We start from the raw sequence: 22,731 nt of genomic DNA, 5'->3' as shown, positions 1-22,731 counted from the left end.
CATTTAATCCGCCTTACGGTGATATTTTCGGGCAAAAACTAGACGACAGTGAGAAGAAAGAGCTATTAACCGCAACTTGGAACAACGTTCACCAGTATAAGTTCCCTTCCAGGTCAGTACTATATAATGTTATGATATATCTTGCATGGTTTATTAAAACATCCTTATCGAAATTTTTCTCTTAGCTTATCCACAACCGTTTGTTTACTATCTCGGCTCGAGGAGTAGATTCGTCATAGCAGAGTCATCGTTGCACCGCCTTTCTGTGCCGTCTGGTCTTGATCTGATTGGGTGGCTGTTTGTTTTGCATGTGGTGTGCCCTGCAAGACCTTCAATCTACTTTTGATATGCCCTTTTATCACATAAATACTCTTATCTTCGATTTGAGAACAATTCACGGAACATGTGTGATAACAAAAAACGAAGTGAATTCGTACGCACCGCATTTCATACACAAAACTGTTTAGGTAATAACAATAATCCGTCACTCGTTTTCTTTTGAGATCCAGATTTCTTAAGTTCGTCTCGAGAAAGACATTTATTAACCTCGCAAATTGTCTCGGTTAATAGCTGTTAATTTCAAGACCCATTTAAGAAATGTTGATCTCCAAAGAAAACCCATGACGGATCGTATATTTCTCGAATAGTTTTAATAAGCATTTACACAGCTTCTGACACAAGGTGTCATTTTGTTCATCTTGTAGATATTCAGGGCTGCCATTTTCTACAGCTATTAAATATGCGTTTACGGTTGTTTTTGTGTAGGACATCCTGTATATATTCCTGTTTAGGCTAAACGTAACGATGCCGACGTATGGGATGCGCTTTACGGCAAGTCAGTATCAACTGCACACGACGTCGATGTAGAGCCGTCGGTCCCATGGCGATTTGGACGTCAAGTTCACAGACCGCACGCCCCAGCAGAGACCACTTTCCAGTACTGGAAGACAAACATGTACCTGCCGTTCGTAGACCATTTGTTTGTTGATCTAGACGCACGGCTGTTGAAAGGCAATGGACGGTACAAGGCACAGTATCGGCTGCCTCCAAAGGGAGTGTAATCAAGGAATAAAACGAATAGTTTGTGCTGCAATGCACCAATCATAAAACTACATTGGTAATACCATGTAGGTTTTAACCCGTTCACTGCCTTACCCCGAGTATCGTTATATATTCAAACAACTTAGATCCGAATGAGACGCCGAGTAGCTCGGCGTCTCATTTGGATCCAAGTTGTTTGACATTTTCACAATGATATTACCAAAAGGTCGAGAGAGTGTGAGAAAACAAAATCGGAAGTTGAAAAAATATCGCGCATGTCCACCACTTGTCTGCCAGTGAACGGGTTTATATCTGAATACATTTACATGCGCATGCATTAAACATATTAAAATTAAATAATTATTGATCGTTTCCACAATAAAAAGAAAATCCTAATGAAACAAATGAAACCTTATAATCTAATAAGCACCGGATCATTGGCCGCATATATTTAAATGGCATCAGTGCGAAAATACAGTAAAGATTTATTTGCAGGTCGACGGTCTCACCCATGCCGTAACGATAGAAATATTCCAGGAGTTCAAGTAAGACCTGCCAGATGACGAGCCGACTTTCGAGCGAGAGTGTCAACGTTGGACAGCGAAGTGGACTGTAACTTCACCTGCTCCCTACTCCACCCTGGAAAAAGCATTGGACGTAGCTACTGAGGCATCGTATCCTAACATAAGGATCTGCCTCATGGTTCTGTTGTGTATGCCAGTAGCAACGGCCACGACTGAGCGCTCATTTTCGACAATGCGTCGATTCAAAACGTATTTGAGGAGTACCATGACAACTGAGCGAATGTCAGGCCTGGGTTTGATGAACATTTACAGCGAACGCAATATCAACGCCGTACATGTCGTTGACATATTTGCAAGAAAAAAGGGTCGTCGCCTGGCTCTTTTATTCAGAATTTAATAACCATTGTTATGCACAGTGCCATATTTAGGGAATAGATCCGCTAAAGACAGGTTGACTGTATCTTATTCTTAGACGGTCATTAACAAACAGTATTGAAGATTATTAATGACAGCTGGTGGCTTAATGCCAAAAGAAACTATTCTAGAACGCTCTTATAAAAGCGTTCTGCATTAATTGAACACCTTTTTCAAAGACCACACTGTCCTAGTTTTTGGTTTTGACTGGTCGCTTAAACTGGTTTGACTGTATTTCTTCCTAATATCCTACCGATAACTATTATGTAACATGTTGTTGAAGTCTAGGTAATATATTGCATTCGCTTCTTCAGTTTAAGATTTTTTTTAACTTTTTTGCTTTTAAATTTAGTCCAATCAAAACACTCATACTTAACAATTAAGAAAAACATAATCTTAAGAAAATACTGGAATATGAGCTTATCAGAAGCACGGTGGGGAACCCACGTGACTTATTTGGTAAAGTGCACGGTAACAAATGTCAACAAGTCTCGATTCAGGTAAGGTTTTTAATGATAACTCTCTTAATATTTGGAGAATTTTTGTGAAATAAAGACCATAAACCCCGCATTTAAGAGCTCTATCCACGGTAATAAGGAACTTTCTCTAATATCCTAAAGTTTTCCTGAAAATCTTGACCAACTGATTTCTCAGAGTTGAAATCTAAGGCAAAGTACACGCCTTTTGATAAATCTATCGCTTTACTTTATGTTAGCCGTAAATATGTCATACACAAATCTTATTTTAAGGAAATTTTATGTATTTTAAAGTTTTCAGCGTGTATTGTTGAACTTCTTATAGTTATTTCAAAGGTGAAAATGAACTAAAACCAAACATTTGTTGACATTTGTTGCCGTGCACTTTACCGAATAAGTCACATGGGTTCTCCACCGTGAGAAGAGTAAGAAATAACTGATCCGATTACAATAGTTGTATGCCTGAGTGATAAATTTCATGTAAACGCCACAGCAAAGCACATTAACAGGTGCGTTTAATTATCATGTTTACAAATCGTCAGGTGTGCATGAATACAAGTTCGATGATATTCTAATTGTTATCATCATTTTAGTCCCGTGAAAGAACAGATATTTTCCCATACATTTTAAAAGTAAAATAATTAAGTATAGATCTATTTGTGTTAAGTTACAATATTTTATTAACTTATCTAGATACTGTTAAGCATAGCATGGAGACAGTTTCAGTCTCCGCATGTGGTTAAATATACCGGTGACTAACAATGTTAATTAAGTTAAATATTCATCTATTTGTATGCTTTTATACGTGCCAAAAGGCCCCTAGATAGCACCAAATGCGATGTTGGATTTCAAAATTTTTCGGGGGGGGAGGCTTGCCCCCGGACCCCCTAGACTGTGCGTATCCTAGATTTTGACCTAGGTACGCCCCTAGTTTAATTTAAACTCCACTCCAGTAATTTTCCTGTCACCTTTAAGATTTACGACGATAGGAAAACTTACTCTCGAATTAAATATAGTTTTAGAGAGTAGACAAATAACATTGTGCTGCCGATTCGTTCTGCAATCATAACCATTCTTTGGTTGAAGAAGACACAACAAGTATCAGTGTGTATATACCACGTGATAAATTACGTCATATATGCTACGTCGGAAGGCAATATTTTGCTGAAAATAAAGACTTAAATAAAAAATATATTTTACTTTACTACACCATTTTAAATGAAACAAAGGGCAGTCTATGCCGCTTAAATAGCCCCGCCTTCATTGTATTACCGAAGTTTGATAAAGTTATGAGTTTCATCAAACACTTTGACAAACCTGTTTCCAAAATAATGTTTTGACAGTGCTCCATCAGGCCGTATTGTGAAAAGGTTTGTCGAAATGTTTTAAGAAACTCAACTCTCAATCAAACTCTGGTAAATATGCCAAAATCAGCTGTTTCTGAAACAAAAAATAAATAAATAAGTGTCAAATCGGTCAATCTGTGAGAGTGCAGCTTTTAAAGGAATTTATTTTTTATGATTATCACGATAAACTACTTTACATCATATTAAGTAATTTGACTGAATGAAATAAGATACCTAATTACTCCTGATCTTGTTTACGCTTAAGATTTTTAGAGGAATTGGTGCCGGAATATTATAATTATATTATAAATGTATACCTACCTTCTATACATGTAACGACCAAAACAATGACACCATTCCTCAAGATCCCCATGCTTAAGAAATACAAACACGCTTAAGAATTATGTTTTTTTATTTAAATTGTATAACGCATTTTTTTATAATTGGTCGATTGTATTAAATGAAACAGAAATGGTGAGGTAATTACACTTAAATAGCAAGTTGGTGTTTACAAAAACGGATTTTCCTTAAACTTGAAAAATGAACATGAAAACAAAACGGCTCTAAGTGGTATTGAATAAAAAAGACAGATAGAATAGTTCAGCATTTTAGGGCAGAATCCACTCAAAAACCGGGAAAAGGAATCATGGGAAAATAGTTCCAGGACGGAAATGACCGAGCAACCAGGACGGAAATGACCGAGGAAATTCATTAAAAAATGTTATTTGAAAATAAGGTTGTCAACAGTGGTCAAAAATATTTGTCTAAGTTAATGATATGATTAAAGCATTTGTTTTGCCATTATCACCCGGAAAACCGCTTATGCCAACACAATTATCGCCGTCAAAGAGGTACCATTGGTCGGTTTATTAAAAAAGGCAACGCAAAGCTATGTATTTGACATAAGCAATAAAGATATGAATTTCTTTTTAATATTTATTCATTTAGTATCAATTTTTTATATTAATATGACAATTTCAAAAGATGTGTCATTTATTGAAATAAAACAGTCTGTTCCGTTTGAAACATGATTTATTTAAAACACAAACGGAATACAATTTAGTGTAATGATTGTGTTCTCATTCCCCCTTATGTATCGAATACTCTAAAATAATATCTTTCTCAATTCTGCGTTAACAATCATTATTTTACTAATTTGAGGATACAAATATGTTCCGAACAGTTCATATATTTACTTAAAGGCCTAGTTTAAGCCTTCTATATGACCCCCCCCCCCCCAATCTGTGTACAGTACACAACCTCTGTGTATCTTAATCTAATTGCCTTGATCCCTCTTATCAGATCTCTGATCTGAGTATCCTACCGTGTAGCTTTGGGTTTTTTATTATGGAAGTTGACCCTAAATGGCCCTAAGCCAATAAACGAATATACAGGAAATTGGCCCCTACTGTGACACTAGTGCAATTAGCAGGAGATGCACAGCAGAGGTTTATCATGCCAAACATTCCTTAAACTAGGCCTTTAAGATTTTACTTACCGCACACCGTTCTCCTGTGTACCGCAAACTCATTTTAAGTCCTGCATACCAAAAAGGGTGCTCAGCCTATAAAATGCTATATTTATTGTAGGGTTGTCAGTAAGCATGTTAAATATTGTATGTAGATGTGTCTTACCTCTGAACGTACTTCAATATTTAAATCTGCGGGCTTAGAACAAAGGCTATATTCGATCAGACATTCAATATTATTTTGAAAATGCTATAATGCCCATCAAATAGCTTAAGACCATAAACGGTCGTGATGGACGAACGTATAAGGTTACAAAGCATGTGTATAGTCAAGGATTGAAACTGACAGCACTTGACTATGTGGACTTTTGGACTGAGGTTGTCATGTTGCGTATATCAATATACATTTTCTAGAGATTCACCGCCTATGTATCATAGCAACCTAGGATTTGAAACAAACAATAATAAGGAGCATTAAACATATTATTTTACACTACAAGGAAAATCTTTAATTAATGAGCACAAAAATGGTTTCCTATTATATTGTTCTATATCATGTTTCAGCAGGCTATAAACCTTTTTCAATTACTTATCATCACTGACCCATGAACGTTTCACACTCCATTTAATAAAACCCATATACTTATAATATTTCAGAGATAAGCTTTCCTTAATGTCTGTATATGAAATCATTTTGACCAAGAAGACGTTTGCAGGATTGAAGATGAACTCGATGCATTATTTCTAGAAATGTTTTACTGGGGCTATCATAAGACTTATGACATTATTAAAAGAACAATCAACTGAACAGATGCAAAAAAGAAAAAAATCATAATTAAAACTTCACAATATCTGATAATATCCAGGTACCACCTAGCCCTGCATTTACGCCTGGAAAGTAATATCGGATACCGGGCAATACCGGGAACCGGATACCGGGTATTAGCACCCTCAAGCGCTCAAGAGTCAAGCGTCTGTCGGCGTTTCCATTCTTGTTGAAAGTTGTTTGTTTAATTGTCTATCTCAGATTATTATACGACCTCTTATTGGGCATCACAATTATTAATATAATGTAAAGTAGCTCGACTACCGTAAATTGGTCGTATAAGGTGATACAACATGGCGGCGACCATGCAAAAAAGTTTATTGGAGGCTCTGGATGCGATTCGAACACATGAAATTGAAACGACAACTCGTTTTGTGTCATGGTCTTTGCCTAAAGGATTTGGAAATCTTGGTAATGGTTTTAATATTGCTCTAACTTCGAGTTTATAGACGAGAGTCAACAGAGGGGAAATATATTTTTTGTGTCCATCTTGAAAACAAATTATGAAAATTTTGTAGTTGAAGCATAAAATAGTGGTCTTATTTGTCATATTATCTATCATGATCAACGCAGTATAGATTTGTTCCTCTTGTATATCGTAAAATATTATTCTTAAAATGTTGAACTTTAGCTGTTTATCCAGATTTTTTCTTATTATCTATCGTAAAATATGTTTTTTAAAATTTATGATAGACAATAAGAATTATTCATATTTTTCTTATTGGTCCTATAATTACATGAAAACACAAGTAGTAAGTTTCTTACAGTCTATCATGATTTTTGCGTTAGGCCACTCCTTTTTTATTTTTTGGCTTACAAGAATTTTTGGAAAAAATGTCCACCGGGTGGTCGAAAAAAAAGAAAAAAAAAAGGAAAAAAGTCACAAAACATACTCTTAAAGGGTGAAAATCAGAGAACAACATAAAAACATTGAACATTTATATCATTTACTTGACATTTTAAATTCTAAACTGCTATTAATGCATGTTTTAATACACTCAAAGTTTCAAAGTTCTAATTAAAGACACAGTTTAAATCTAACATACTGTGCATATAAAACATCAATGAAATTGACTATAAAACATGTTTACATGTAATTAACTACACTTTTTATCAAAGATACATTGAATATCACTCAGCAAGACATTTGTTTAGCTTTAAGGGTATGCTAAAGCAAAAGTGAATGCAGAACACTTAAAAACTGACCAATATTAAATAAAAACAAAACAAAGAGAAGGCGCATTTTACACATTAAAATACACAAAAATTGCACTGTATTAAAATACATTACATTTTCTAAACATTGTTTCAGTTATTTCAATATTGGAAAATGTCAATAAGGCCTAAAAAAAAAATATGTCTGTTTCCTGTAACATGCTGAAAAAAAGATGGGTCGGTAGGTAGGGATTTTTTTTTTTTCTTTCTTTTTTTTTTTTTTAATGTCAGAATGATACAAATTCAAGTTTATTTCAGGTGAATTATTTTAATAAGAATTCAGTGTGATATATAGATTCAATCTTTCTGCCACTTATAAGCTAAAACTGCTAGCTTGACAGCCATCAAAACATAAAATACATCATCATTGTAATAAATCAAGACTAAGTGATTTTTTCACCTCTATATATAGGTGAAGCTAGACAAAGAAACAGCATTGTTTATCAGTTATTTTTAGCCATGGTACATGTATTTCATTCGTAGAATGCATCCTGTTGAAGGGCAAGCCATGGGTTCGACTCCCAGCGGTGGCAACATTATGTGCAATTTTGAGCATTGTCAGTATGTTCACCAGGGAAGCAGTTCATCTTTAGACTTTGCAAATATAACCCAGTGAAAGAGTGAAGCAAAGAACATTTAGACAATTTATTTTTGGCAAATGTTTTAAACAAAACTTTCAAAATGAATACATTTTCTAATAATAAAACATGATATTATTGCACAGACTATTTTAAGATAGACTGTGTAATAATATCAAGTTGTATTACAATTAAATGTACAAGACAACTATTATAAAATAAAATGCTGTTACAACAAGAACAGGCAAGAATCTCCACAAAACATAATTTTATATAAATCAATACTTCGATTGATAAATGACTAGAATCAATGACTAAACCATTTAACTCTTAGAGGCTGTCAGAATTGTACAGATCTTTGGGACCAGTGTAGACCCATGGTCTACGCTGTTCACTGCTTGGACACTTAAACCTTACCTGCTGACTCGACAGCGAACAGTGTAAAATAACAGATTGGACTGGAATATGTTTAAATAGACTAGAATCAGTATCAAAAAAGCTTAGACTGACTAATAAAAAGTAATACCATTTTCTTTTTTAAACAGTAAAACAGCAAAACTAGTACACGTACAGTACCTTAAATAGTTTCCACAACTTATTTTTTTTTAACAATTTTCAGTGTTTTAAAAAGATCTGCTGTATTAGATCCACAGTTCATTCTGTAAAAATCTCAAGCACAATAATCAATGTAACTTTCAATAGAATACCTTGTTGTTTTTTTCCTTTTCTGGACTTGACTGGACTACGGGGGTTAAAACATTCCCAGAGTCAAAACTTGGTAAAATATGTTCTGACTCTGACGAACATATTATTTAGTTAATGCATCTTCGTTATGTAATCCAGTGCATCCTTGTCAAATTCCAATATGCACCAGCGATTGTTTAGTTGCAACGACATCTTTCTTACTTTAACTTTCACTTTCAGGTTTATCTTTTTTTCCGGAAGTAAACAAAAACATTTAACGTTCCTATTGCCAGTATTGCAACATCGTATTTTTCATAAATGGCAAAACTATAACAGTTTTGTTATAGAACCACGGACCTATAAACCAGGTCCGTGATAGAACTAAACTATAACACTGACAACGATCTACGTAGTTCTCCTTTCACTTTCATTAAAATTGACAGGAAGTTAGCGTGCACCTGTTTTCCGTGCTTTTTAGACCATGTGGTATGAAAAATGTTTATTTTTCTGTTAACTCATTAAAAACTTATAAGAATATTTTTTAATTAACTGGAGATATAATAAAAAAAACCTTAAAATAAATGAACAAAATATATCCTAGCATTGTTGTTTTTCAAAACCATTGCATTTAGCGAAAAAGCGGAAGGTATCCGTTAATTTGCATAATGGGCGGAGTTAATATTACGTCATTGAGTTTGAGTGCTGCTAATTGACAAGGTTACCGATCAGATTCCAGATCGATAATCATTTGTCACTTCGGGTGTAAATTGCTCTTGCGGGTTAAACAAACATTCAGATCATGCATTGAGGCTCCTTTCAGATGATACCGACTCTCACACCGAAATATCCCGTGTCAAAACTGATGCATATTACAAATGGATGATGCGTTGATTTCGGGTCATTTACGATTCCTGTGCGTCAAAACCCGGGAGCTCGGGTCAATTTAAAGCCCTGCAGTTTAATGTCACAGCCATTAAGGTTTTTGCCATTGTTTCAACTTGCCAAACCGGAAACGTTCGTAACTATGCAACGATTCGGACACTACCAAAATATTTAAATTATCGTTGTCATCATAGGCCAGAGATCGCTAAAAATCTGACTTTTCAAATTTTGGGGCATAAAAAAATTGCGGTCGGCGGTAAAAAATTACGGTCGGTCGGGTTACAGGAAACAGACATATTTTTTTTTTAGGCCTAAAGTGAAATAATTACCAATTTTGTAAATAAGGAAATAACATTTTATGAAGACATTTGAACTTTAATATTGTGAACACAATTCCTGAACAACTAAAAACCAAACTACACCTAGATTTGAGTTTTAATAACCCTTACCATGCGGGGTCCTAGTTGTGTGTAACCCGATCCATGCTAAGTCCGAATATTTTCGGACCGGGATATCTACCATGGGATGTTCACCAAATCCATTTCAAATTCAAATCATTGCAGCAAATTAGCACATCAGTACATAAAAATCACATAGCAAAATAATAAATCTAGCATGTGACTTAACTTTATGTACCAATTATAGTAAACTGACAGAGAAATCCATAATTATGTATCGGATATTTTCATCTTCTCCCAACTCCGCCATTTTGTGTATACATACGTTCACAGAGCATCTATGCTTCATGCTTGTTTATTTTGCATTTTAAAGAGTATTCCTTGGTTAAAACAACAAATCTCATTCATAGTGAAATATCAAGTTCATTACAAATTGAAATGGACTTATTTAAAATAGTTTTCAGTGTTGTTTTATCTAAATGTTTTGCATACAACTCCCGGCATTAGTAAATGTCATTGACACATGTGTTCAACTCTTTCATTGTTTTAACTCTACTATTAACCCAAACATAAATAAACATGTAATCTAGAATAAACACAAGCTTAACATTGACTATATGACAAGTATTTCCAAACCATTCTGTGATTTAAAATACATAAACACCATCGACCGAACTTGTGAAACTAGGTCACCGGTGTCGACTTAGAAATTTTACTTTCGATTTAACCACTCACACTTAGTGCACTGTTATTTGATATTTAACCATAACATGTTATAAAATGTTTTTCTCACACATAATTTACAGATATTTGTGTCTACTAATTCGATGGCAGCCGCTGACACTTATTTTTTATCTATAAACAACAATATTTTCATGACCTAAATTGGCGGAAAATAACAACAATCACAGTTATTGTTTGTGTCGGCTGTTAAATTTGCCATTTTTTTGCTATTGTTATTTTAACAATTTCTGCATGTTTTAATTAATTATATCATACAAAGAATGACTGCTATCGTCAATTCCACCATTGCCAACGGCGCTGCCATAACAGTTGACTGGCTCACATGCTATCACTATAATTTGGCGAATACGGCTACGGAACAACAAACCAGTCGAGATTTACTGCATTCGTACTCTTATCTGTTCGTTTTTCTTTCGTTTCGCACCAAAATCAATACGGTCAGGAAAATAATTTTGAAAAAAAAAGTGAAATTCATTTTTTTTTTTTTTGTACTTTTCAGAAAATTAGACCCGCCGGTTTTGTAAACCAATTTATATAAAAGTAGTGGCCTTACTGTAACTATGTATATTTTTTTTTTCGTATTGTCTATCATTAAATATATTTATTAAAATTTATGATAGATAGTAAGAAAAATATTTCATGATAGATAATAATGAAAATAATTCATGATAGACAGTAAGAAAAAATTTCATGATAGACTATAAGAAATATTTTAAATTAAATATATGTATTAAAATTTATGATAGACAGAAAAATATTTCATGATAGACAATAATAAAAATAATTCATGATAGACAGTAAGAAATATTTTTAATGATAGACAATAAGAAATATTAAAAAAAAATCTTATTTTCTATCCTAAAATATGATAATATTTATGATAGACAGTTAGGCCTAAAAAAAAAATTGTTTGGTTAGGGTTACATCCTTTTCAAAAATAGGTAGGGTAGGTAGGCTTTTTATTTTTTTATTTTTTTTTTTTTTTATTAGGCTTTATATAAGAATGTCATTTTCATCATTGGAGAATGGTGTTAAAGTTATCTTCTATATAAGCAATTAAGGTTTTAAACTACATATTGAAAAGCAAAAAAAAAAAGAAAAAAAAATTTTTTTTTTTTTTTTTTTTTTTAGTTTTTCATTTTTTTTTTCAAACTGACTATAAAAACGTTAGGGTCGGCGCCTATTCCGTAGGTAGGGTCGGGTAACCCGAACCAAATGTATTTTTTTTTAGGCCTTAGAAAAATATTTCATGATAGGCAATAATAAAAATAATTCATGATAGACAGTAAGAAATATTTTTCATGATAGACAATAAGAAATATATTTCAGGACAGACAATAAGAATATGTTTTCTTATGTATCATTTACTTTAAAAAATATTGTCTATCATAAAACATGGTTTTCTTAATTGTCTTTCCTAAACATATATATTTTATTTATTTTCTAATATAAAATGAATCTTTCATACTGGGATTAATCTTATCAATAAAAAAATAGAAATGAACATTACTGTTCATTTAACTTTAACCATAGTTTATCTGCCATCACATGGCTTCAAGATAAGTTTAATGAATTTTATTATAATAATAAGGTAATAAGTGATACTGGTTATGAAAGTTTATCGTAAAAGCAGGGGAGGATTCAGGATTAGACGTTAGAGAGGGCATACCTAAGGGGCGTACTCCGCTCCCCAAGAGATGGCATACCTAAGGGGCGTACCCCGCTCCCTAAGAGAGGACATACCTAAGGGGCGTACCCCACCCCCCAAGGGTCCGCTAGACGTAAGCAATTTGTGAAGAAATCAGAAAGACATACAAGTGAATATAACACATCGGTGGACTTCAAGTAGTGGTGATATTGACTTCATGGCATATCTTGCACATATTCAAGGATTGCGTTCTGCTACAAGACTGGAGAAAATAATTTTTTTCTCAGTTTTATGGCATGTATGCTTTTCTTGTTTTCAACAAATATCACACGGATGATGGATACATTTTCACCAGTATATGAAATTGTTGGAAGACGAGGAAACTGTTGTTTATTTACGGATGAAGAAACATCAAGAGGACATAATTAAAGGAAGTTGGGCTGTTTGAATTTGTTGTTAGCTCACCTGTCACATAGTGACAAGGTGAGCTTTTGTGATCACAATTTGTCCGTCGTCCGTCCGTTCGTCCGTAAACTTTTACTTTAAACGACATCTCCTCATAAACCGCTTAGCCAATTTTATCCAAACTTCACAGGAATGTTCCTTGGGTGGTCCCCTTTGAAAATTGTTCAAAGAATTGAATTCCATGCAGAACTCTGATTGCCATGGCAATGGAAAGGAAAAACTTTAAAAATCTTCTTCTCCCAAACCACAAGGCTTAGGCCGTTGATATATGGTAGGTAAGATCACCAAATGGTCCTCTACCAAGAATGTTCAAATTATGGCCCTTGGGTCAAAATTGGCCCCGCCCCGGGGGGTCATGGGTTTTCTCTATATGTTTATAGTGAAAACTTAAAAAATCTTCTCCTCTGAACTTACTTGGCCTAGAGCTTAGATATTTGTCATGATTCATCGTCTAGTGGACCTCTACAAAGATTGTTCAAATTATGGCCCTGTGGTCAAAATTGGCCCTGCCCCTGGGTGGTCATGGGTTGTCTCTATATGTTTATATTAAAAAAAATCAAAAATCTCCTCTGAACTTACGTTGCTTAGAGCTTAGATATTTGGCTTGATTCATCGTCTAGTGGACCTCTACAAAGATTGTTCAAATTATGGCCTTGGGATCAAAATTGGCCCCGCCCAGGGGGGTTAGGGTATTCTCTATATGTTTATAGTTAAAACTTCAAAAATCTTCTCCTCTGAACTTACTTGGACTAGAGCTTAGATATTTGGCATGATTCATCGTCTAGTGGACCTCTACAAAGATTGTTCAAATTATGGCCTAGGGGGTCAAAATTGGCCCCACCCCCTTTAGGGGTCATGGGTTTTCTCTATATGTTTATAGTGAAAACTTCAAAAATCATCTCCTCTGAGCTTAGATATTTGGCATGATTCATTGTCTAGTGGACCTCTACAAAGTTTGTTCAAATTATGGCCCTGGGGTCAAAATTGGCCACAACCCGGGGCTGATGGGTTTTCTCTATATGTGTTATAGTGAAAACTTAAAAAATCTTCTCCGAACTCACAAAGACAAGTAACGTCTTAATTTAAACTGGATAACATATTTAGTACACATACCAATTTTCAATATGGGCCACATACAACAATTAATAACAAATATACATATATAGATACACACGTAAAATCAAGTAGTGACAAGAGCTTAGATATTTGGCATGATATATCATCTAGTTGACTTGTACCAATATTGTTCAATCTTTGGCCCTGGGGTCAAAAAATGGCCCCACCCGGGCGGTCATGGGTTTCCTTATATATGTATATGATGAAAACTTATAAAATCTTCTTCTCCGAAACCAAAAGGCGAAGACCTTAGATATTTGGTATGAAGCATTGTTTATCGGACCACTATTAAGATTGTTCAAATTTTAGCCCTGGGGTCAAAATTGGCCACGCCCTGTGTTCATAGGCTTAGGTTTTCAATATTTTTATATAGTCTTATATAATAAAACTTCAAAAATCCTCTTCTCCAAAATATAAGACCTAGAGCTTTCATATTTGGTAACCTAGTGGACCTACACCAAAGGTATTCAAATTATTGTCCCGGGGTCAAATTGGCCTTGCTCAGGGGTCATTTGTTTTTACATTGTCTTGTCACTTAAACATCTTTTCCTCTGAAAGTAAAGGTCAGAATGACTCCATACTTGATATGTAGCATCCTTACATGGTCCTCTCTCAACTTTGTTCAAATGGTTTTGTTTGGCCTCTTTAAGGGGTCACCAGAGCAAAAAATAGAAAAACCTTTAAACAACTTGATCTTATTAACTGCTTGATGGATCTTCAAGTCTGAAGCATCCTAGCATGGGCCTCTGTCAGGTCTTTTCAAATAATTTTGTTTGGGCCCTTTTAAGGGCCACCAGAGCTAAAATTAGTAAAAAAAACTTAACATTTTCTTCGCATGAACCACTTGATAGATCTTAAGCAAATTTGGTTTGAAGTGTCCTTGCATGGACCTCTCTTAAATTTGTTCACATAATTTTGTTTGGCCCGGTTGCCATGGCAACCTAAAGGAAAATGTCAACAATTGGTTATAATCATCTTCTTCTCCTAAACCGCTTTGACAATTTTGATGAAACATCATAGGAATGATCCTTGGTTGGTGTTTTTTCAAAATTGTTTAAAGAAATTAATTCCATGTAGAACTCTGGTTGACATGGCAACCTAAAGGAAAAGTGTCAACAATTGGTTACAATTATCTTCTTCTCCTAAACCGCTTGGACAATTTTGATGAAACTTCATAGGAATGATCCTTGGTTGGTGCTTTTTCAAAATTGTTCAAAAAAATTAATTCCATGCAGAACTCTGGTTGCCATGGCAACCTGAAGGAAAATATAGGCTGTCGTGTCCGCGCTGTGACTTACTCTTATATGGACAGATTTTAAAATGACTTGCCATATGTTTTCGACATACCAAGACAACGTGTCGTGTGCAACACCAATGTCCCTACCTCTAAGGTGAAAGATACACTAAGGGTTTATTCACAATGGAATGCTGAATATGAGGACATATAGAGTGTTGGCTGTCATTTAGTATGATTGTTTTTTTTTTCTATGCTCAGAGGCAATTTAATATAACTTGCAATATGTATTTGACACATAAAGGCAAGATCAACTTTTTATGTACTTGTTCATAGATCAATGTCACATTGGGGGGCATTTGTCACATACTTTGACAGCTCTTGTTCAATATTCTTTGAGAAACAAGCTATATTAATAACAAAGATTAAACTCTTTTACTCAGGTGAGCGATTTAGGGCCATCATTACCCTCTTGTTTTTATGAGTTCACGTCGCCTGCACATGATGGCATTTGAAAGGTGTAGTTTATTAATTTCCACTCCTTTGAAATAGAATGTGACTTTAGTGATGGGGCATGTGCCGGGTGTACCATCCCCCCTCCCACGGAACCGTTTGTGTTAACTGTTGGTCATTGCAATTGCTCATTGATCTGTGATAGACTGCAGACTGTGAGCAAAAATTATTGATTGGCAATTGAAGCCAATTCTATTTCTTTCTCACTTACACTTGTTTGATCAATGTACTTTTCTTTATATTATCAAAGAACATATTTGATGCAAAAAATAAAATATATCAATTGATTTTGTTTATATGTACCTTTAAATGTCTATAAAAGAAATGGTATATGAAAGGGTTATTTTTGTATGACATACATAAATATCAATCAAAATATTTCTTTGATAGACACTAACAACTTCGTAAAGGTACATATTATAGAGATGCGGACAACAGTTTCATAATCGTGATACTTTTAAGCCTATAATCTGTTTGCTCAATAGCCTATTCGTCAAGCTAAATAATCTGTGATAGACAACAGCAATCGGAACTCCTCGGCTAGTATCAAGATATGGCCTCGGATATAATACGGGTCGTAAGAAAATAGTCCATCATGGCCGACCAAGAAGATGTTCAAACAACCAAGAGATATGTTAGTCCAAAGACAGAATGAGGAGCGAACTTTTACCACTTATTTGTGTGTAAGTGTTATTTTTATACTTATTGTATTTTAATAAAATATAAAAATAGTTTTAAAGAGCCCTAATGAGAAACTAATTGGAAATGTCATTAATTCTTAGTGGGTGGGGTAAAGTCTTCTTTCATTTGACAGATTCTAATATAGTAAATAACAATTTTGAAGCTCCAGTGATCAGTGGCAAAAAATAGAAAACAAATACTCTATTTGATTTTTTTTTAATAACAAATAAGTCTGAATCTGACTTTACTTAGATCGATAATAGGTTAGACTTTCTTTCTCAGTGTATTTATCTCATACATTTCATATCATTAACTTTAATTTTAATTATTATAATTAAAATTTACATTCTTTTAACCAAGGATGTATGGTTTATATGTCCGTGATTGTTGTTATCGAACACACAATTAATGGCACAATTGAATGCCTCGGCCTGCTCACTAATATAGTTCTCTAAATAAATTAGATCTTCATTCTATTGGTTTAACAAAATGAGTTTGAACGCATAAACCAGCATACATTTCTTTCAAGACTAAATTCTATGATATCCACCAGTGGTGGTGATGCAGAAACATTGAAAATGCTGACATTTTTACTGTGCCAAAGAAATGCAGACATTTAAATTTTAATCTTATTGTCATTTTCAGAGAAGAGTATGGTACCAGGGGTACAGCTGACTCTGATTCCCGGCTTCTTCTAATGAAAAAAGGCAGATGAGGTAATAGTTGTGCTGTTTTCGAAATTCGGACAATAATTTAACAGTCAAGTATCCTATTGGTTTAAGCCCAAAAGTACCTGCATGTTTGTACAATTAACCAACAAGGATTGACAGTATTAAAATATCAACATTGTAGATGAATTTAAACATGATAACAATTTCATATTTTTTAATTTACCAGTAGTCCAGAGCTAAAAGCTGCTCTCTCACAGATTGACAGTTCTTCTTGGTCATTCTTCAAAAGCCCAAAGGAGTAATTAAATTGAATTTACACATATAATTAATTATATGGCTTAAAGCAATAGCAAAAAAATATTTTCCAAACAATTGAAATCTGTTCTATTATGTGTGACCTTATATGACTAGTTGGAGGAATTTTTACCAAATTTTCAAACTTGTATATGAAAGACTGTGATCTGATATTATGTCAGCAGTCTAATATTACTGGTTTCCATACATTTGCACAATAATTGCCAATTGGCTTGTTTAAAGATAAAAATAAAAAAGGTGTCAGAACAGTAAAACTGTGAGGATGCAGCTTTAAATTGGTGTTGCACTTAATGTTTTGTGAATACTTTTCTGTTGTTGTACCGGCTTTTAAAATAATTCATCTGAAAATATAATTCCTATTATTGTTGTTTTTTTCTGTTTTCTATTTCAGGCACTGTAATCCGAATGTAATCAAAAATGCCATTGTATGAGGATTGACCTGCAATGCATGGAAATCATCTAACACAACTGCAACGCCTACCTTGGAAAAATGAGTGCAAGATGGAAACAAAGCGTTCAGTGGAACATCTTGTCATCTCAAATATTTGATGACTTACATACTGATGTGAAGTTGAAGATAAAAGTCATCTGTTGGTCCGTGATTATTAAATAAATCCGAACATATATTTTAAAAGGGTAATATGGTAAAGGATATATCTACGCTTAAAGTGGTTTTCCTATATTATGGAGGGAAGATAACTACAAAAACAGAAACAGATGGCATCGGCAGACCAAATAAAGGAGAACTATTTTGTTCAGTTCAATTTTTAAGACTTCAGAAAATCTGTTAATAGGGCACATCCTTGCAAATGCCATATTGTAAACTGGGCTCTTTTAAAAGTGAAAAGGTGAAAGTGGTCTAGAGGATAAGCCTCAAATTCAAGGTTGTGAGTTCAAGACCTCCAAGATGCTTTCTCTTGACCTCAGGAAAAGGATGTCCATACTTGTTTCTACTTAGGCAACAGACTTAAGAGTGATTTTGTAAGCTTCCAGCTTGCATAGCAATCTGATAAGGCATAAAATAAGATACTAGCTGACTTGCAAACAGTTTTTCCATTTGTGTTGATTTATTTTTCAGTCTGTTGGAATGTTTATTAGAAGTGATGCGCATTGCTTACTGCAACCACAATTTATTTTCTTTATTAAGTTAAATTTAACGAACACATAACATGACTTGTGATTTTACAGATGCATGTAATTGTTTATTTCGTTGATTGTATGAGTTTATTTTCTCAAATGATGTAATAAAAGTTATTCTGAATGACTGTCCTTTTTTGTTTGAAGAAAATGTGTTGAGGTTTTGGCATAGCATAGTGTCATCATCATCATCATCATTGTTGTGTACAAATAAAACATTCAAAACAATGTAATTAAAACCAAACTGTCAAGCCAAGTACTCAAAGAGGCACAAGGATATTGCTAAAGAGACCGGTAATACATTTAGACAAATAAAATGCAAAGAAAGATCTATAATTCTGACACATGGTAATGCTTTAAATAGTCCTCTCATGGTGTGTTTATGGTTAAAGTGGAGACATACAGTATTTTTATAATGAAGACTTAAATTTGTATGGCAACTTAAAGCCATATATGGGGATTAAACGCCAGAAATATTGTGAAGTCTCCCAAAAGACTCAATGCACTTAAAAGGGCTTGGCACAGAAATGAAAGTAAAAATGGGAGCAAAACCTAATTTATCATTAATTTTACATTGGATTGCATACAGATGGCTCTGTTCTTACTTGACTAATATTAAAAATAAAATTAAGAGACATGTTGATCCAAACTGTAAATATTCTTGTTTGCATTCTATGGAGTTGGACATAAAAGAGTCATTTGGTGAAGAGTGATCTAAAGGCTAATTATTCAAAATAGATTAAGTATTATTGAAAAAAGTCTGGTATACATTGCTGAAAAGCTTAGTAACCTGGCAAAATATTTTTTTAAGGCTTTTATTTACAAAAAAATAAATCAGTTGAGTATCTTATCAGTTACTCTTTTGGTGTTGTTGTTTTTAATAAAAAATGACAATTTACTCAAAGATATTGAGACTAATAATTATAGATTAAGACAAATATAATGTGTAAGGAAACTTCTAATGAGTGGGTTTATCCACAGCTTAGGAGGTAAAGTGAAGCATGATCTGCCTTGAACAAATACAATTTTAAGACAAGTTCTGTCAACTTAGTGCACCAGTCAATTGTACCCCCCCCCCACCCCAGGTCCGGGGGAATACTGGGGTTAACCCGGGGAAATGGGCCGTGTTTTTACCTATCAGGTGGCCCTGCAGTGCTGGGTGAATGCGGTGGTTTTATCTTCGCTTAAAATATAGAGGGGAATGGACCTTACCTAGAGTCCCTGGGGTGTGGGGGCATTTGGCAGGGATTTTGCCATTGGATCGTCCGCGCAGGGTGGGGATTTTAGCCGGGGTTGGCTGTATTGAAAGTCAAAGTCCCCACTATTACCCAGACCTGGGGGGGCCGTGGTTACAATTGTCTGGTGCATATCCACATGAACGTTGTACTGGTACTCTAACAATTGAGCTTACTGCGTGGATAGTCACCGCCCCACCCCAACCCCACAGAACTGTTTACACAAAAAAAATCTGCAGCCCAAACCCAACAATGCTGAAGTAAAGGCCTGCATAGATTTCAGCTGGTAAAGCTGACTGGGTGCCAAGCTCACACCCATCCTACCACAACCCACAAAACTCTGCACAAGGCAATCAATGATTTTACAGAATAGTAATGTTGTTTTAATGACAAGGCATGGTGGGAAAAATAACACGGCAAAGTAAGACTTAAAACTTACATTTCATAGGGTATTCCTATAACTGTTGAGAAAATGTTGACATTTAGTCCATGCATGCATTTAATCCGATGTAATGATTCATGCATGCCATGAACCGTATCGTATGATCATTTCAATGACTGTCAAGTACATTTTCTGTGTGCTCACGATTTTTCTAGAGGAAATAGAGTGCTTCAACTATAAGGAATCATCTAAATATTCATAAAACGAACATTCTTTGAGGTTACAATAAATATTTTCTCTTAAACAAGCACATTTAATTTAACACAATCCATTTCCTTGTTGTTACAATGGGCCTTCTTTACGCGGATTGGAAACGGTGTTAATCGCCGGCAGCCGCATCGCACTTTCGTATATCCTTACTACTATTTACGAGGTCTATCTCGAAGCTTGCCGGAGATGGCCGAGTTGTTACGATTGAGACAACAGTTTCAACGTATTTATAAACGTTGCATTAAAATAATTCATGATAGACTCCTAAAAAAGTATAGAATATACTATAATATAGTAATATTGCCATTCCTTTTATAACATAAAAGTAAAAAAAAAAATATCACGACAAAGATGAACGACATTAATAATTCTGATGGCCTCGAAGCAGGTCCGATCATAATTAAGGATAGACAACTGGGCCGACCGTTTGTTTACATCTCGCAACGGTAGCAGCAAGATGATCGCCAAAATCTTCCTCATTTTGAATTTATTTTGCAGTGTTAAAGGTATTTTCCATTTATAGCAATTCATATCTTAATGCAATAGAGTAGATAAAGATTTAGTTTCCCATCTGAAATATTTTATTTTGCTGTTTGATAGATATCTAGCTTAAAAAAATAATACACTGTATACGATTATAAATGTACAGATGAATTGATGAGAGATCATGACCGGAGGATCATTCGAAGCTTTCTGTCTCTCACACAAAAGGTTGTGCATTTTAGGGTCTTCATCTTACCCAAAAATATGTTCAAAATGCTCTTAAATTCAGACTATATTTGTTTTAATTCTTAGGGGAGTACCCCCAAACCCCCTTGCCAACACTTTTAACCAAATAAATTTCAGTTCTGAGGGAGCAATGTTCATGTAAGTCAAAAGGTCATGCCCCTATGTTACTCCCCCTCTAACATCAAATCCTGGATCCACCCCTGCAAGTGTTGGTCACCGCGATGCTTAAGCTCCATCAAGGACACTGCTCCTGCTCTTTTCATTTCATACATGTGTTTCTTATATTTCAGGAGCCTTAGATGATAAATTTCACTCATATGACATCGTAAAGACCAAGCACATTCATGTTCACTCTTTGTCAAAACGAAGCATTGAGGAAAGAAGATTCACCAAAGAGATCAAACTTTCAGCATTCGGCAAGTAAGTACATGTTCATGCAGTGTTTTTATTCAGCCCTTTTATGGCCAAAATACGTCACCATTCCCTTACTGAAAAAGTATATATTTTTCCCTACTCTACATATGGAAAAAAAATCCCTTTTATTTTTTAATTCCTTTTTTTTAGGGGCATTGACCTCTTAACATTTAGCAAATGAAGCATTATATTGCTATTCATGAATATGTTGTTCAACACCGAATATTTTTTAACTGATCCATGTAGTGGGCAGAATAATTAATTTGGCGATATTACATTAATTTTTTAACAACTAAATAATGTTTCATACATTTTTTAATGATTTTTTTCAGGAACTTTACGATTCATGCCAAACCTAGTCATCTGTTCAGCTCCACATTCAAACTACGAGCGGTGCATGCCGATGGATCAAAAGAGGAAGTGTTTGGCTTCAACCAAGAGAACTTCTTTGAAGGGGTAGTTGAAAGTAAGTGACATATTAATAGAAACCCAATCCATAATAAGCATATACAGTCAAACCTCGTTGGCTTGACCTCCCACCAGGGACCGTCGAAAATACATCGAGCCTCGGAATCAGCGGGAATGATTATCTACAGTAAAAAGAAATAGGTCCTTTACATCTAGTGTGAGCCAACAAGGAACTCGAGCCGAGCGAGGTCGAACCAACAGGTTTCGACTGCGGTGTGAATATTGACATGTCATTATGACAAATTTTAGAATACTACGTGCTTATAAATGTGTATTCAAATGTGCCATATCATTATATCCCCTGAAGGGAGAAACATCCCTCAGAATTTCAATCCTTTCCCCAGTTTCCTGGCAGGGGATAAATATCTGGCTTCAAAAGAGCTCTATTTAATCTAAGCCCCGAAATAGACATTTTAAATACCATTAGGATGATGGTCCCAAAACCTTCAGAATCAACTTTGTATAATGTAAGATTGTTTCTTTCCTGTAAACAGATGATAGAAATTCGGAGGCAAGTTTTCACATGGATGACAATACTGGCGTGTTCACGGGGGTGTTTGCCACCGATGGGGAAGAGTTTGTGGTTGAGGTATTCCCTCTTTTAATTGTTATTTTATTTTGTTTACACCAGTTGTGAATCTAGTTAATAATTATTACAACATTATACTAAATCATGCTCGTTGGCACTATTTGACTCCTTCGTGTATACATGTGTAGGGTGTTTTTTTCACTTTTTTCTTCTTGGGAAAAATTCTCAGAGTACTTCTTCATAGTTTTTCAAGTACTTTTTGTTAAACAATTAAGTTTTAAATATGGAGTAAATTATCAATAACACAGTTAATACATCACTCAAACAT

The 22,731-nt window shown here is 34.5% G+C and overlaps 1 protein-coding gene and 1 long non-coding RNA gene across 2 annotated transcripts in view; both read left to right on the top strand.

Moving 5' to 3' along the window:
• The first annotated feature begins 16,146 nt into the window (after nt 1-16,146).
• LOC128242348 (uncharacterized) lies at nt 16,147-18,646 on the top strand. Its single transcript, XR_008262588.1, has 3 exons — nt 16,147-16,255; nt 16,899-16,969; nt 17,631-18,646. It is a non-coding gene; the product is annotated as an uncharacterized LOC128242348 (long non-coding RNA).
• A 2,048-nt stretch (nt 18,647-20,694) lies between these two features.
• The window catches only part of LOC128242344 (ADAM 17-like protease), a 61,501-nt gene continuing 59,464 nt past the window's right edge, over nt 20,695-22,731 (top strand). Inside the window, exons 1-4 of the mRNA XM_052959461.1 lie at nt 20,695-20,769; nt 21,283-21,412; nt 21,739-21,872; nt 22,369-22,463. Of these exons, the coding sequence (XP_052815421.1) occupies nt 20,721-20,769; nt 21,283-21,412; nt 21,739-21,872; nt 22,369-22,463 (408 nt within the window). The 5' untranslated portion in view covers nt 20,695-20,720. The remainder of the gene's footprint in view (nt 20,770-21,282; nt 21,413-21,738; nt 21,873-22,368; nt 22,464-22,731) is intronic.

Source organism: Mya arenaria, chromosome 8 (assembly GCF_026914265.1).
Source record: "Mya arenaria isolate MELC-2E11 chromosome 8, ASM2691426v1".
NCBI lineage: Eukaryota > Metazoa > Mollusca > Bivalvia > Myida > Myidae > Mya > Mya arenaria.
This window is presented reverse-complemented; position numbering and strand designations above follow the sequence as displayed.